The sequence below is a fragment of the Ambystoma mexicanum genome, chromosome 2q (genome assembly GCF_040938575.1).
Source record: "Ambystoma mexicanum isolate Mex_15411 chromosome 2q, UKY_AmexF1_1, whole genome shotgun sequence".
Lineage (NCBI taxonomy): Eukaryota > Metazoa > Chordata > Amphibia > Caudata > Ambystomatidae > Ambystoma > Ambystoma mexicanum.
Window position 1 is genome coordinate 12,147,495 of NC_090924.1, and position 18,083 is coordinate 12,165,577.

Sequence of the window (18,083 nt, forward strand, 5' to 3'; positions counted from 1 at the left end):
TGAACCTGTACGATGTTTTACGTTCTTTCCTCGAGTGCCTGGAGCTGTGAGTACGATTTTCATCTGATTTGCTTTGACGTCCCCCAAGGACGGATCGGTCTGTTTTTTCCGATGATGCCGTATAACGTCTGGTAGATGCTGAGGGTGTCTTATCGGAGTTCTTATGCAAGTCTTCCTCTCTCTCCATAGTAAATGTACTCTGATGACGTGGACCTGGTTGACGAGAGCAGGTTTGCCTATCTGAGTTGGTTCTTCGTGTTGAGCTCTTTGTGACAGGTTGCGCTTGGGTGATTTCTCTGAGATCGTAACCTAATGCTCTTAGCTTAGTTTTCCACCTCCCTCAGCATTTTTTGACCTGAAGTGAAGAAATATGCAAGTAAACACTATCCATGGAGTTTTCATAGACGAACTCTATGATGTGAAGTAGTCGGAACACAGTGACCTTGGGGTCGGAATATGATGCAGTAAGGTCATAATTGTTTTCCGGTTCAAGATTATACGGCCGCCTTCTTTCAGTAGGCGTTCTAGTTAGAATGTGCGAGACTTGGTCGATCTGCCAGATCTTGAGAGTAGGACTCTTTTCGCTTGTCTGACCCCTTGCACATACAGAGTGGTTTGTTTAATGTGGTCTCTTAGTCCTTTTGGTGCCCTCTTGAACTCTTGTTTTGTGCGTGGTTCCCATTTCGAGTTAGAGGTCTGATGTCTAACGTTTTGGCTTGGATTCATTCTGTCTTTTGCTTTGTCTCTATCTGGTCGTTCTTTGACAGACCAACTTATTGGTTTTTTTTTTGGTTGTTTTTTGTCTTCATTGAATTGGATTTTTTTTGCCTCCTTGGCGAGTGTCATGTCTTTTTGGCATCTAATGTAATAGAAACTGGAGTATCCGGCTCTAGAATTGTAATCTTGTCGGGTTCACCGTATTATGGACTTAGTAATAAGGACGTTGCTTTTCTTTTTCCTTTTTGTGTTCCTGCCAGTTCACTTTCAGAATCCTCGATTGAGTATTGCGTGAGATCCATTATACAATCCACGAGATTGCTCTCTGGTTGGTCGGACCATGTTCGTAGGAGTTTCCTGGGTATCCAGTTTATTGCAGATTACAGTTGGAGGTATTTTCCTCTTTACCTTCAAGATTGTTCTCTTTTCAAATATTGAGGCTGTCTGTTTTAATTTGCCAGCTTTTAAATCGGGCTGTGGAGTGTGTTGTTTTTGCTGACCTTGGTTGCAGCTCTTTTTATGAAACAAGTGACCCGAGCCCTCTTTGGATCCTTCTTTTGTTGTTTGCATTAGTCCATGACTTCCAAAGATCATGCAGCCGTTTTGTCTAGCTGCTCGAGGATTGGGTTTGGTTATAGCTTTTGTTTTCACATCTTGGGCTGGAGCAAGGGACGACGGTGTGTCTTTATTGATGGAAGGTCATTCAATTTTTTGTCTTTGGTTCACTTTTTAGACAAAGCCTCTGAAGATTCAGTTCCCTTGAGTGTAGGCGAGGGATTAATCGTCAATTGGGCCACTCAAGTTGGGAACCCTGTTTTGGCTGATGTCGCCGCCTGAAGAGTTTTGTTGTTGGTTAACCCCATTTGCGTAGAAACGAGGTTCCTGAAATTTGCAAGCCTTTCTCCTTTGTGTTAGCCTTGCAGTGGTCCATTGAGGTGATGTGGCGTTCAAGGTACGTTAATTTTGTATGTGAAAGAACCACCATGGTTAGATGGTCTTTCAAGGTGTCGTTTAGTGATTCGTACAATTTCGTAAAAGGCGCCAGGGCTATGGTTAACGTCGACATTATTGAGAACAGGTATGTCTTTTTATTAGGAGTTTCTTTCTCCAAATCTCCTGGAATCTCGCTTAATCTTTTGCTTCTAGCTGGGGTCCTTAGAAGAGACTGAGACGAGGTTTGCGTGTCCTGAGATACTGTCTCCGGGAGAGCTTTCAAGCCAGGAGCCTGTGTTTTTGGAGTTTATAGGAATCAGGGGAGTGAGCTTAGCTCTCTCTTGTTCGTCGTTTCATCTGTATTACGCTTTATTGCATTCGGTGTAAATTTACAGAATTCTTCAGTCTCCCAGGCTGGCACAAAGATTCTGTCCTTTCTCAGGGATTTCCCTCTCAACTCCCTCGCTTCAGTGTTTTCTTTTGCTCTTTGTGGTGTAGCCAAGCACTGAGGGTTGAGTAGGAGTTGTGGAGTACTCACAAGTTTGTCTTGTGAGGTTGTAGCTTTGGGTGGAGATTTCCCAAAGTGCCACCTTTTGGGGGTGGACATATTCTCTGATTTCTTGCTGTTAGATTCAGCTGTATGTTTAGGGCATCTTTGGCCTTGTGTTTTGATAGCTGGTTCAGTCTCCTTCATCTCCAAGGTCCCTTCCAACAATTCAGCATCAGATAATTCATTTGTGTCCATCACTGTGGGTTTGATGCATATTTGAAAAAGTATATCCAGGGCTCCAAATGTAGGATGAAAGGGGTTTTTTTTAGAACCAGGATGTTTATCTATTGATGTACTCCTGTGTGTTCCTGGCCGTAGCGCCTGAATGTCCAAAGATTTGTTAGTTACTGTCCTGTCACTCTACAATTTGAGTGGCGCTTTGCTCAGGCGTTTTACTCTTTTCTTTATTTGTCTACCTTTGAGTACAAAATTAATTTTGGACGTCGGCGGAGAACAGCCTGTCCCCTTATTATCTGGTAGACCTTTTGGTTGTATTGAATTTTTTGGTGCCTCCCCGAGGGGGGCTGTTGAAGAATCGGAATCCACTTCCTCAATCGTCGAGTAAGATAAATCATTGCCCCAGTCTGTTTCATCATCAAAGACATTTGAAGTGTTAGTGGGGCTTATCAGATCAGCTCTGGCGATTACCGGGTGAAACTCAATCTTGATTCTTAGATTTTTCTTTGGCCGAGTGGCCTAGCCTTCTTATTTCAATGGGGCGACAACTTCCATGGCCTGGTCTGGTAATGCAAGGAGTTGCATAGATGGTAGAGCCACGTCCCAGTTTAAAGGTTTGGAGATGGCCAGTGGTTCATAAATCTTACCCTCTAGTAGAGGGATCTTGTGTAAATCTACGTCTCCCTTTTCCCTTTGCATAATGTCTATTTTGTTCAAGATTATTGTACTTCGTAGTCTTTTAAATTGTTGAGCCGCGTCGTCCGTCAAGTCCACCTCCTGAGTCAGCCTTTCCAGATTGTTCAGGCGGACTCAGCGGAACGGTTATCCTCTCTGGGCTCCCCATACTCTTCCTCCCAGCCACAGCCCTCACAGGCACCAAAGTAATTACATCATTTGGGGCTGCTTCCGGGCTGCTTGTTGGATGTACGAGGGTGGGTGGGGGGAGCTGTACCGGAGTTCTGTTGTGGGGGCGGGGAGAAGGTTGTAGAGGCTGTAGGGGGCAAACACGTGTCTTACCGGGAGAGCTCACTATCTCAGTGTGGATTGTAGCTACCTGTGCAACCCTTGGGAGTTCTTAGAAGATAGGTGTAAGTTCAGGCAGCACAGGATCATCCGACTCCACCCATCGATGGCTGTCACTGGTCCTGCTGGTCTCCCCTTCAGACCTTTGCTGTAAATTGGTAGTTTCTGGTCGCGTTACAGATTTCTTCACCCAACGCAAGGCAGCTTTCAATGGGCTTCTGTGTTCCAGCCCGCTGTCCTCACTAAGGGTGTGTTGACTACGCAGCCAATGCCCCTCTTCTTCCCGTCAGCTGGTGATCATGTTGTAGTTTCTTTCGCCCGGACGGCCGCGGACTGCTGCAGACTGCAAGCACCTCAGCGAGCAGCTCTGCAGCCGCTCCGCGGTACATGGGTGCATTTCAATACTGCCTCCTCCTCCTTCACGAATAGGACAGTAAACAGACTATCCTTCCGGGCACAGGTTTCTCAGACTGCAAACACCTCAGCGAGCAGCTCCGGAGCACGAAGGTGCTTTTGAATACTGCTTCCTCGTCCTTCACAAATGGGACAGTAAACAGATGATTCTCAGACTGCGAGCACCTCAGTGTATAATATGAAGGAAAAAACCCACCACTTCTGTAAAGTGGTATTCAAAAGTTTGGGAACAATGTTACTGGCCCACTAGCATGCTTAAAAATGCACCACTTATAACTATATTTCCCAGGGGATTGCTTGGGGAAAGAGTACCCAAATCAATCAGATTTTATTTTCTATCCCGAATCACTTGTCTTCAATGTAACAACCATTGAGTGCTTCAAAAAGCATAATATTCCACTAGATTTCTTAGATGGATAACCCTCCCCTCACACAAAACCTGGTTGAAATGATCTTTAAATTCTACCATAATGAGTCCAGTGTTACTCATCCAGTTCTCCTAAAAATACACAATTTGCCCCCAAAGATCCTGACAATCCCTTTGGAGGGAAGGGTGGTCAGCACCAAAATAAGCCTTTATATTTTGGAGTAAATGCTACTGTTGAAACGTGCTTAAAAAACAAACATCTGTCATTAAATTGCTTGAACATTTCCTGGGACAGAACTCCAAGCACTCAAATATCTTGTTACATCCTGCAATGTTTTTGAATAATTCTGCTGACCTAGTGCCTAATAATGCACACTTTGCCACTTAATTTACTAAAGATTGTATTTCTATATCAATTTAATGTCAAATGATATTTAAGGCCATTATGAATTGCCTGTACTAGGCTTACACCTGGATGAGATTACTGTTAATTACTGATAATTAACAGTGCTAATAGCAGCATTCAGCTCAGTAAAATTATGATTTGTCCCAATCATTTTACCACCAACTGAATGCCAATAAATTACATCAAAGTACTGATGTTGCTCACCATTTCATCTGATACTCAATTGTTGCTCATTGCTAACAAAAGGTTGGGGATCCCTGACCTAGATGTTCCCTTTAAGGCCATCACATTCCCTATTAGGTTTTCTTAGTTTGCCACGTAGGATGACGTCAGTAGTGACACATTTTTTGTATACAAATGTTTTTTCATATGCTGCTTCGAGAGAAATAGAGCCAACGTCCGTTGATGTCCGTTGTAACTCCATTTTAGATAATTGTTAATAAAACAGTATAGTGTTTTGCTAACTTCCTGAGTCGGTTTGATTATTGATGTATGAGTACGTTCTGCATCGCCATCCATCTCGAAGTATTGCTACCTCGTCTTAAAGAGCCCCAGGTCCCGGGGTTCAGGCGTCTTTATATCCAAGGCTGCAGTGTTTAATAGGCTTAGGACAGAGCAGGGCACTGAGCTTACTCGGGAGGTACCGACTAGGGAGACAGCTTACAGAGAATCGGGATTGCACAAGGTCATTCGCGCCCTTCAAGAGACGCAGAGGCAGGTTAATCTGAGACCTCGAGGGCAGAGTTTAGTATTATATGATTAAAACAAAAATAGTTTGAGATGGGTAACAAGGCCGGCAAGATTTTAGCTTGGACGCTTAAGCAGAGGTTGGTGGCTTGTAGGGTGGCTGAGATTTGGGACGGTACTGGTAGGAGGCTAGGTGGCAATGCTGAAATCCTCAGGGAGTTTCACACCTTCTACAGAACATTGTATGCCTCTGACCAGCCAGATCTAGTCTCAATACGTGGTTTCCTGGATCAGTGTCCATTGCCCAAGCTCTTGTGGATCAATGTGCCCAGCTTGATGCAAGATTACAAAGGAGGAGATCCTGCAGTATATCTCGTCCTTGAAGGTGGGAATGTCTCTGGGCCTGGACGTGCTGACACTGTCCTTCTTTAGGACATTCTCAGATAGCCTTTTGGAGCCCCTCTGCATACTTTTTAATGGAATGCTCTCACAGGCTCCTCGGCTCAGGGCATGGGCCAGGCTAGAATATCCCATATCGCTAAGACAGGCAAGGACCCTACTGCCTGTTCCAACCACAGGCCTATTGCTGTCTTGAACACTGACATTAAGATGTATGCTAAAATGATTGCCTCAAAGCTGGACAAAGTTCTGCGCAGTTAGTTGGCGAGGACCAGGCAGGATTTGTGCAGGGTCGTCGGGGTGCAGATCATGTCCGAAAAAATCGTGAATCTTAGTTACGTAGCCCACCGGACAGGTCTACCGGGCAGGTTATTGGGTTAGAGGCCAAAAAGGCATTTGACCGCGTTGAGTGGCCTTTTCTCCAGGAGCTGTAACATCAGCGAAGGGTTCATAAAAGGGGTCTTTGGCCTGTATTAGTTTCCGACCGCTCGGATCTCCGCTAATGGCAGGATTTCTCAGGGTTTCTTGCATACACAGGAGACCATACCTCTGCTTTTTGCACTGTAGGTGCAGCCGCTGGCAGTGCGGATAAGGGCAGCAGGGGGAATCCAGAGGATACCTTATAGGATACTTCGCACAAGATAAACCTCTTTGCCGATGACGTGATTCTGACTTTGTCACAAGCCGAATTATACGTACCTAAGCTCCTGGAGATCATGGACTCTTTTTGTCAGGTATCAGGGTTCAAGGTGAACCTGGGAAAAATGAGGTGTTTAATCTCACTTGTGAGCTGGAGACTCTTGTCTTACTGAAGCGTGTGGCCCCTTTACGTGGGGACATGGGAAGCTCAATTACCTAGGGATTTATCTTACTCACCGATGCAGCAATCTATACCGTGCAAGCTATCCGGCTCTCTTTGACATCATCAGGGCTGATCTGCGATCTTGGCGGATGAGGGCTATCCCATGGTTTGGCAGGATCTATGCAATTAAAATGAATATACTGCAGATGTTGCTTTACCACCTACAAGCTCTTCAAGACGTGGTGCCGACAGGCACTCTATGGCGCAGCTTCATCAGGAGATTATGGGATATCTTTGGAAGGCCGGACTTGCTACTCTTCACAAACCTTGGGGTGAGGGGGGGGGGTTATGGCTCTACCCGATGTGCTCAAATACTATAGGGCAGTGCAACTAAGGGTCATCCACCAGTGGGTCTATCGCTTTACAGCCAAGGAATGGTGTCGCCTACTAGGAGGTGGTGGCGGCAGGCAAACCGCTGCAATACATCCTGTGGCTGCCCAAGGTGGACAGGCCGATCGAGTTTATATGAACCGCCAGCTACTACAGTGACTATGCAAGTTTGGGATTCAGCGGTGGGGAGTCTGGGGCTCTCTTCTTTTCCATCCTCCTTTACCCCAATCCATTTCAACCCTAGCTTTCTCCCTGCCTATGTTGGGATAGGCTTCTGAAGCTGGCGGGCTGGGGGCTGTGAATTTCTGGCAGACTTGTTTGAAGGGGGCCGCTGTCATGATGCCTACCCCCGGGCATCCGGATCAAGCCCATCAGCCCCGGGAGCAGGCATCCAGACATTTACTAAAACCCCAGCAGCCCCAGCTAGGGGCTGTCTGGGTTCAGTCCTGGCGCCGTAGGCACCAGGCTCATAATAATAATCAGTCCTGGCGCCATAGGCGCCAGGCTCATAGACATTACTTACCTCATGCAGACCATGCTGCAAATAAATCCAAGCCAACGTGAGGCCTGGATGGGACTATTTTACTACAGGGACTATTTTTTTTAATCGGGTGTGGTCCTGGGGAACTTCTTTCCTGGGACTACTTTGGAGGCTATTTAAACCACGCCCGAACAGCAGCACATGCTTCGTGTTATTCTGCATCCAGCAGCGTGACTCTCACCGTGCCTGCAGCCAGCATCCAGTCTTCTGCCACGCCCGTGTGCCTGCAGCCAGCATCCAGTCTTCTGCCACGCACGCCTCGAATCCGGAGATCCTAGAATAAAGAGGAAGAAAAGGACAAGGTCAGAAAACGAATTTATCTCAAATTCCTCACCTGATTCCGGATCCATTTCATCTCCCGACCTGGAAAGTACATCAGTCCTGCACGCGTCGCTTCGCCAGCTCCAGCACGGCGCCATACTCACCAGTTCTCACAGCATCTTTCGATCCGGCACTGTCTCCATCATTTCTTCGCCGAACTCCGGCACCTAGGGGCACAAGAATAACAAGGTGAGCCAAGGGAATCAACAAATACCTCTTACCACCATAGACTTACCTGATTTACCACCGGCGGTATTATTCTCCATATCTTCATATGCCGCATCTGTAAAGAGGGAGAAAAACAACACGGTAACGCATGCAATAGTTACCAGACAGCGTTGGGTAACACAGACTCTTACCTGAACGCTAGCAGCAGCTACAAGACCTTCTTCTCACGAACTCAGTTGCAACTTAAGGAAGGAAGGGGACAAGAGTGAACATTGGGCACATTGAACTCTTTGAACTTGATACTTACCAATCCCGCCTGGGACTTCAGAGTCACTGCTTACCCGAACTCTCCCAACGCCTTCAAACCAGTGAAGTAACTGGTATCTACGTGCCCCTGCAAGACACGCAGGATGGAGAGCTCATCTTTTACAGACATAAGGTGAGGTTACTAAGGGGATATCGGAGGTAATTAGCGGGGGAGAGCGAGAACAGTTGGGAGGCAATCACTAAAACCCACAGGTGGCTAATCCCTGTCTCCACTTGCAGGAAAATACTTCTTCGGGTCCAGCAGACAAGACTAGGCGGGCCAGTCCAGACAGTCATCTCTGCACTACGCATCACGTTGACGGAGACCGCAGCTGTCCGGGTCCGATCGACACCCCTGTGGGGTCCAGGTGAGCGGAACAGCCGCATCCAGTCTTTCGAGTCCTGTAAAGCAACGTTTCGTTCTGGGTAGAGGGACAGATTTCAATACTGGCAGTTGCGACATTGGGTGATGCAACCAATTAACAGGCAAGTGGCCACTAGGGTGCTTATGAAATTTGAAAAGCTAATATTTTCTGCCCGATCTCCCAAGGGACTTGTGTCTAGCCTTAATGTTTGTTTGGGGGAGGAGGGTAGAGTTCTCACCGGCTTACATTCAGGCATGGCACGATGAGATGGGGTTGGAGATCCCACCCGAGGCATGGAGGGAAGTAAGAAGAGGGGTGAAAAGGGCAACTAGTAGTGCCCAATATGCAGAAACAGGGTTTAGGTTCCTGGGTAGAGGTTACCTCACACCAGATTGGATGCAGCACATAAGGTGCGGAAGTGCAAGTAGCCAGTGCTGGAGGGAGTGTGAGGGCGCAGGTACCTACATGCATATATGGTGGCGCTGTTCCAAACTGACGATACTGAAAGGAGATTGTAAACACGTTGAACTGGATCTTGGGGACGACACTCCAGTGGATCCTGTTATGTGTCTGATGGGAGCCTTTGAAGGGAGAGCAAGCGTTGCACATAACCATAATATTCCATTGTTACGCACTATGCTCCTTGTAGTGAGACCTGCAATAGCGTCCATCTGGAGATATACGAGGGTACCTACTGTGGATGACTAGTGAGCATGTATGTGGTTGGTGGTGGCTGCAGAGAAAGTGGTATACGCCTGGGAATCTGAGGAGCAGGCTTTCTTCCAGAGGTGGGGAGAGTCCTTAAAATATGCACAGGACCACAATAGAGACTCTACATGCCCGTCCATGCTACGGGCCATGGGTCTGCTGAAAGGCTCGTAGAAAATGTTGCCTGCCCGTAGGGGGGACCTGCTGAGACTCAAAGACTACTGCTATCACTCCTTGATCTCAGTTATTTGGTTTGTGTGAACATGATAATTTATGCAGCCAGTCTTTATGCTTTTTGTTGTACAGCTAATGTTTTTTTTTGTGTTTGGACTGTTTCTGCAATTCTCCCGACTGTCTGGAAGATGAAGTCTAGCTGCAACATGAGCAAGGTTCTTGTTTGGTTTTGCAATTTATAAATGGTAATGAGATTTCAACCAAAAAATAAATAAAAGCATCCAACCTGGAAATGGTTTACAGGAAGTAAATGTTACAAAATTCTTAGTGATGTGGCCAACGTTGCAGCTCTGATGATTGAAGCAGGATAGAAGAGAAACTATCAAGACGCACCTGGATGTGTATTTCCCAATACCTTCACTCAAGTAACTCCATAGTTTGGTCTGTGTAGACATAGTCCTTCTTGCAGCAAGAGAATGCAGAGTCCTTTACACTTGTGAGGAAGTGTGCTAGAAAATAAAATTAAGAAACTATTGCTTGCTTGGTATGAAAAGACTGAAGGGCTTATAAAACAAAATAATCTGGAGCTCTCTTATGCTAGCTGTCAATGTGTAGGCAACTAAAAAGAGTTCCAGGAGAGAAGTTTAACATTGTGTGACTGTTTCAAGGGCGTGTATGCCAGGATGTTCAGAACCACTTTCAGATTGCAAAGAAGGGCAAGATATCTTTTTATCATTGGCAGCCATTTCAGGCATCCTACAATATGTTGATTGACCATGGGCTTCTGCAAGGAGAAAACGTATTTTTCCAAATTCCTACAGACACAGATTGCTGCCAGATATGAAAGACAAAACTTCATCTGGCTGCATGTATCATTCTCGTGGACATGAATAAAAGGACATGGTCTAAAAAATGAGAATAGGTTTATAGTCACTCACTTGCGACCATCATCAAAATCGCAGTAATTTGCTTTGCAGATTAGTCTGGTTAATGGCATTCTAGCAGCTTCCAAAATCTTCGAGTAGTTGACCAACACACAAAGTGTCCATACCTTTGTTTCTCGGGCAACTGACTGCCAAACTGACAGATTAAGAGGCAGGACTGCAGAACTGGACCATGTTGTGGAGACCAACAGTTCTACCTCTGCGATAGTAGGAACGGATTTACTAAAGGCAGATTTAGCACAGGTGAAGGCTAAATCACATTGAGCGAGTTTGGCATTATGAACATTAGAAAAGAAGGAGGAGTAAAGCTCAAAATAAATGCATCTGTGGTTTAAGAGGGATCTTGGCCATCAACAAGGCATAGATATTGCATCTGGAGTTTTTACAAATATGTATACTGAGCCGACTCTCCTTCTCCTAAAAATTAAAGCCACTACTTAGTTGTGAAGCACCACCTCTTGTGCAGGATAAATCAATCAGCCTAAGTGTATCGCTCTGCCGTTGACAACACTTTCCTAGTGTATGCAGAGAGGTTCTGGCTGATGGCCCAGTTTGACACTTCTCTTGTCCGAGGTAATATTGTAGTGAAGGAAGAAATGCTTTTTGGGCTATGGCTATTGACTTAAGCTTTGCATTTATGCGTGGGCACTAAATAGTAGTACAATCTTTACCTCAGAGTTGATTGGTTCTATAAAGCATTGATGTGCAGGTACCTGTCCAGTTGGGACCACAAGTGGTTTATGTGATGTGGATCTGGGGTAGCACCCTGTGAAAACTCTGAGATGCCCATTGTCAAAGCTCTCTGGTTGTGGTTTAATAGAATTATTCTGTCCATCCAAAATGTGTGACTTCATATTCTAGATCCTCCAACCGTTCAAAAGTGATGGAGACTTGCTTTGATTGAACACAAGTGTAATTTCAGTGTTGGCTGCAATAGAGCTTCAAGTGCAAGTGTGTGTGTGTGTAGGCAACAACTTAAAAGACAAGAACACACGAGTCACGTAGCTAACTGTCTTCCGAAAATAAACGGCAGTTGTAGAAGGTCCGTCTGTACAATGGGATAAATCTTCCTCAAATTAGCAGGCACTCTTGCAGTGGCAAGTCCCTTGTTGAACTGAGAAGTTGGCCAACTAAAGTGACCTTTGGGGATTGACTGACAGAACCAGCAGAACTAGGGTGTCTACAAGAGATTAGAAGGAGGTCGCTCCTTTACTGGGAAAGGTTGTTTGAATTAACCAGTCATCTAAAGTACTATACACTGGTGCCCCTAGCCAATCCAGTGAAGAGAAAATATCAATACCTTGGTAACCATTATGGGTGCAAAAGGGAGCCAAAACTGAATCACCTTGTATTGTACTGCCCCGGCTACAGACTTTAGGCGGGACCTGTGCAAGAGCCAAATGTGAATGTCCAGATGGTCCTCTATCGAATCAATGGCACACAGCCTGCAGGGAGGTGAGTAACCGTTACAAATTAAAAGACTCAAAAGGAAAACAAATGAAATTGGTGGATTGAAGAAATGTTTTGTCCTGGTCTTCTGCTTTCCCTTGAAAGGCAATTAATCTACGGCATCACCAATCTCTAGGCAAAAGATGAAGCCTGTTCAAGAGGGCCCAAACCTAGAGGGAGTAGCGGTAAGCTCAACCTGGCCTATGACGACAGGATTCTGACGCAGTGTGGGAACAACTTGGGTGTCATGAACCACCGTACTCGCCCCTTTTGGACTTCGTGGTCCATGATGCGCCGCGGTGTTTACTCTGATGTCCTACCACATGGCCGACGCTTCCGAAGCGTGCCACGCCATTCCTCTCTTACTACTTTCAGCTTCCTAGAAAAAGGCCACGCCTATGCGGCGCAGCGCGTCTCAACGCTACTGCTTGGTGTAGCTAGACGTGCGTTCCGAAGTTCGCTCTCGTGGACTATTCCTGGAATTTACCCGTTCCTTCAGGTCCTTTCATCTGCATCCTGGTTCCTCGCTCGGAGGCTGTACTCTTCCGTCGGAAGGCTGCAATTTCACGCTGGACTCCGAAGACCCGCGTCCAGGCTTATACAAGTGCCTGGACAGTAAGGAAGAAAGAACCTACCTCCAAGAGCGTCACAAGAAAGAAAAGACAGGTGAGGAGGGGTGAAACTTGTGACAGATTGAGACGCCTAAAACCTGAAACAAAGACAGAAATGGAAGCTGCTGTACAGGTCCTTACGCGAGGCATGCAAGAATTAACCACTGAAGTTCAGAATCTAAAGGCAGAGAATGCTGCATTAAAGCAGCTGGTTTTGTCCAGGGATTCTGCTGCAAAGGAAAGCGTCCTGTTAGGCGGAGTAGTTGACAAATTCGATGGATCATCCAAAACTCTACGGGCCTTCCTAGATTCCTGTTTGGTACACTTCACTTTCAAACCATACTATTTCTCCACTCCTCGAGCTAAGGTCGGCTTCATGATATCTCATCTCACGGGTCATGCCTTAACCTGGGCCACCCCTTTAGTCAATGCTGGCGATGCCCTCCTGGATGACTATGATGGGTTTGTAGAAGCTCTTAAGGCCATGTTTGATCGTCCTGAGCTCGTATACAGTGCGCAGGAACGACTACTCGAATTCCAACAAGGGAACCAGGACATGATCACGTATGTCACACGCTTCAAACAGCTAGTCAAAGAGGCTGATTGGTCCCCAGAAGCTAGCTTTACCCTCTTTCGAAGAGGTTTAAACGAAGAGATAAAGGACAAACTAGCCAGAGTAGCTCGCCCCAGCTCCATTCACGCCCTCCTGGATCTCTCCCTACAGATCGATTTCAGGATCCAGGAAAGGAAGACCGAGAAGAAGAAATCAAAATCGCCATCTCCTAAATCAGCCGCGAACTATCCTGGTCCTAAAGAAGCAACAAGCACTCAAGCCTCTGAACCTGAGCCAATGCAATTAGGAGCCTTCCGAGGACCTATTTCCCCCCCAGGAAAGGATGCGCAGAATTAACACCGGGCTATGTATGTATTGCGCCTCAGACAAACATCTTGTAAGGGAATGACCTTTAGCACCACCTCAGCGCTCGGGAAACGCCAGCTCCCGATCCTAGGCGGCGCACAGCTTCAGGAGAAAGACGTTTGCTCCTCGTCTATTCCTTCCTTGAGACCTCCTGGACAGAATACTCTTGTGGTCCTGCAGACTACCCTATCCTTTTCCAAAAAAAGAATCCTACCCCATCCTGGCTTTAGTCCACTGTGGCGCCATGGGCATCTTCATAGACCATGATTGGGTCGTTGAACATCACATACCCCGGGAACCTAAAGAAGTTATTCAACCGGTCGAAGCCATTGATGGCAGACCCTTGTCTTCTGGACCCATAACCCATCAAACAAAGGATCTACTGTTGTCAATAAATAATCAACAGGAAATCCTCAAATTTGACATTATAAAATTGGCTCACTATCCTTTGGTTTTGGGCATGCCGTGGTTACAAAAGCACAATCCCTACATCAATTGGGCAGCAGGGTCCTTGTTTCTCGGTTCAGAACATTGTATGTCTCAATGTTTATCCCTTACCACCTTGTCACATCCTTCAGAAGATTTCCAAGGACCTCAGCAATCCTCAGTAACTGTCTCCAACATCATCCAGATTCCCCGAACTTATCAATCATACTCAGATGTATTTTCAACTGCCATTGTTCAATCACTCCCACCTCACAGACCTGAGGATTGTGCTATTGATATTGAGCCTTCAGCGGTAATTCCTTTTGGAAAAAAATTCATTTTGTCTGAACCGGAAAAGAGGGCCCTCCGAGAATATTTGGACACTAATCTAACAAATGAAACGATTCGACCATCCAAGTCCCCAGCTGGTGCTTCTCTTTTCTTCGTTCTCAATTACCGTCGCCTCAACCAGTGCACTCTCAACGATCGCTACCCACTTCCCCTTATCTCAGATATCTTGGAGCTGTCATCTTCACTAAGCTTGATCTCAGGGGCGCATGCCATCTCATTCGTATAAAAGAAGGCGATGAGTGGAAAACAGCATTCAGAATTCCCTTTGGCCACTTTGAGTACCTGGTAATGCCCTTTGGTCTTGCTAATGCTCCCGCCGTGTTACAGCGTTTCATGGATCAGGTTTTTTCTGATATGTTGTTCCTTTTCGTCATAGTGTACCTAGACGACATATTGATTTACTCCAAGGATCCTGGAAAACATCAAGAACATGTGAAGGCAGTTCTACAGCGTTTACGTGAACATAAGCTCCTAGCCAAACCTGAAAAATGCCTATTCCATGTATCAATTGTTCACTACCTTGGGTTTGTTCTTAGCTCCAAGGGCATCGGAATGGATACTTGCAAGGTCGAGTCCATCCTGTCTTGGCCTGTCTGTTCCTACTACTGTGAAACACATCCAATCCTTCCAGGGGCTTGCTAACTTTTACAGGAAATTCATACCCATGTTTTCGGACATTGTACACTCCATTGTAACACTTCTGAAGAAAGACACTCCATTTCAGTGGACCTCTGCTCAGGAGTCGGCATTTCAACGATTAAAATCGGAATTCACTCGGGCTCCCATCCTAGCCCAACCGGACACAGACCGACCCTTCCTAGTGGAGACTGATGCATCAGATTACACCATCGGAGCAGTCTTGAAACAGGAACTTGATGACAAGAAGGAATATCCCATTGCCTATCTATCCCGCACTCTAACTCCCAGTGAAACTCACTATTCCGTCCTGGAAAAGGAGTTGCTAGCCATCCGACAAGCCTTCACTGACTGGCGTCATCTCCTTCTGGGAGCCAAACACCCAGTACAAGTTTGTACGGACCATCGGAATTTGCAGATCCTACAGTCCCTGGAGTGCAGAAACAGCCGACAGGCCCGTTGGGCTTTCTTTTTCGTTCAATACCAGTTCCAAATACTTCATCTTCCTGGAACACAATGTCATTGATGACGCCCTGCCCAGACGTCCTGACTATGAGCCTCTCAAAGCACGCTCCTTTCCCAAGATGTTTCCGGACACAAGTGTTCGTGGCCCAAGCTGACTCCCTGCTGGAAAAGTTCTGAGCTGCAATCCCATCCTCTGAGTTGTGGAAGGATTACATTGGGAAGAACCAATGGTCTTTGGACACAAAGGATGGTTACCTCTTCAAAGACAACAAGCTGGCTGTGCCCACGGACAACTTGAGAACCAAGATTATCCATCTTTGTCATGACACCTTCCATTCCGGACATCGAGGCATCACTTCCACCCTTTATCATATTCAGAGACAATTCTGGTGGCCACGGATGAAAGATGTTGTAAGAACCTACGTTCAGTCCTGTGCAGTCTGTAACCAGAACAAACATGATAACAGATGACCAGCAGGTCTCTTACACCAACCAGCAATGCCAACACGGCCTTGGGAAATCATCGCCACAGACTTCATCGTAGAGTTACCTCCATCCAGAGGATACACGACCATAATGGTTACAATTGATCTGTTCACTGACATGGCTCATTTTACACCCCTGCTCAAGCTACCATGTTCGTCAGAACTGGCTGGTATCTTCCTGGAACACATATTCAGACTTCATGGACTACCTTCCAAAATCATCTCAGACAGAGGGCCTCAATACGTATCCCAATTTTGGAAACACCTATGTCAAATACTGGGAATTCAGCGTACATTATCATCCGGTTATCACCCGCAAACCAACGGAGCTACGGAACGAGTCAACCAGACTTTAGAGTAGTATCTTTGCTGTTTTTCTACCAAAGTCCAGGATGACTGGTCACTTCTGATTCCTGTGGCCGAGTTTGCTTACAACAACTCGGACCACTCAGCCATCAAGACCAGTCCCTTTTACTATAGTCAGGGGTTTCATCCTTCAGTTCTACCATCTATTCTACCTCATCCAACTCCAGTCGCTACGGTCAACTTCTGGATCGAAACCTAATCAATATCCACAAAGACGCTAAGGAACGATTGGAAAAGGCCAGAAAGGATGTCAAACGTTACGCAGACACCAAAAGGAGACCAAGTCCTCCTTATATAGTTGGAGATAAGGTCTGGTTGTCCTCGAAGCTTCTTCCACGGCATCTACGGCCAAACAAATTGGCTCCTAAGTATTATGGACCCTTTTCTATAAAGGAAATCATCAATCCAGTAGCCTACCGACTCCAGCTTCCAGATTCCTGGAAAATGATTCATCCAGTCTTCCACACTTCTTTGTTGAAACCGTTTATACATTTTACTCGAACTGCTCCTAGACCCCCTCCAGTACTCGTCAATAAACAACTTGAGTTCGAGGTCTCCAGCATATGTGATTCCAGATACAGACGCGGCCAACTCCAGTACCTGGTTGAATGGAAGGGGTACCCTCCCAGTGAGTGTACCTGTGAACCGGTCTCAAACATGAATGCCCCTCGCCTGTTAAGAAGAGATCATCGGATCCACCCAGGCAAACCCGGAGGAGCCGGGCTTAGGAGGCGGCATGCTGTCATGAACCGCCGTGCTCGCCCCTTTTGGACTTCGTGGTCCATGATGCGCTGCTGTGTTTACTCCGCGTTCATACCAACATGGCCGATGCTTCCGAAGCGCGCCACGCCATTCGTCTCTTACTACGTTCAGCTTTCTCGAAAAAGGCCACGCCTACGCTGCCCCGCGCATCTCAACGCTATTGCTTGGCGTAGCTAGACGTGCGTTCCGAAGTTCGCTTCGCTCTCCCAGTTATTCCTTTTTCCTCCTCCCTTCCTGGTATCCAATTCACCCTGCCCTTACTCAATTTCGTGGACTATTCCTGGAATTTACCCGTTCCTTCGGGTCCTTTTGTCTGCATCCTGGTTCCTCGCTCGGAGGCTGTACTCTTCCGTCGGAAGGCTGCAACTTCACGCTGGACTACGAAGACCCGCGTCCAGGCTTATACAAGTCCCGGACAGTAAGGAAGAAAGAACCTACCTCCAAGATCGTCACAAGAAAGACAGGTGAGGAGGGGAGAAACAGTGACATTGGGTGTATCTGCCTCAGGCAAATTGAAAGCCCCAGAATCATCGAAAGGCAAACTGTTAAGGAATAACACATTTTCTTAAAAGATCAATGTGGAAGCTGGTATGCAGAGGTAAAAAGGAAACCTCACCTGAGAAGCACAAAATAATTTATTCTGAGAATGACTACATTAGACCCCATATCTGCAAGAAGCATTTCATTGCTCCAAATAAAAGAAGGACCTGAAATATTGAGGCTGAAGCCTGCGCAAAGTTGGGAACACAACAATGCAAAGACTCACTTTTTGTATGCTATGAAAGAAACGCTTTGTTCGCTTTACACGCTCATCATACAAGTCTGAAGAAAGGGGGACATGAATTACCAGTACCTATGGACACTGTACACAGAAAGTGCATAGTAAAAAACAGTTTTTAATGTAAAATAAAAAGGAATAGGAAAAAAACAGTTTTGACAGGAAATCTGAGAACTACGTTTATGAAAATAACACATTTTACTTTTTTCTGGTGCCCAATTACTTCTGAACAGCCCAGAGTGACATGTACTCACACAGTAACATCTGTGTCTTGACACTCTGGTCCTCTCCCCCTAGATGCTTGTAGAAGCCAACGGAGTAGAACAGTGTCTTCTGGAACTTGGAAGCGGTAAAGGCGGACATTCCCGTACCAACTGTAAAAGGACAGATGTTGAGCACTTTCAGACACAAATTCTGATATGTAGATCAGGTCTGCAGAAAAT

The 18,083-nt window shown here is 46.3% G+C and overlaps 1 protein-coding gene across 3 annotated transcripts in view; it reads right to left on the reverse strand.

Moving 5' to 3' along the window:
- Positions 1 to 18,083, reverse strand: part of PGAP6 (post-GPI attachment to proteins 6) — a 1,624,027-nt gene that overhangs the window by 1,472,774 nt on the left and 133,170 nt on the right. For 2 of the 3 annotated variants that reach the window (XM_069646775.1, XM_069646776.1), the window contains exon 2: positions 17,895 to 18,072. In XM_069646775.1, the coding sequence (XP_069502876.1) occupies positions 17,895 to 18,072 (178 nt within the window). The remainder of the gene's footprint in view (positions 1 to 17,894; positions 18,073 to 18,083) is intronic. The other variant, XM_069646777.1, reaches the window with a different exon arrangement.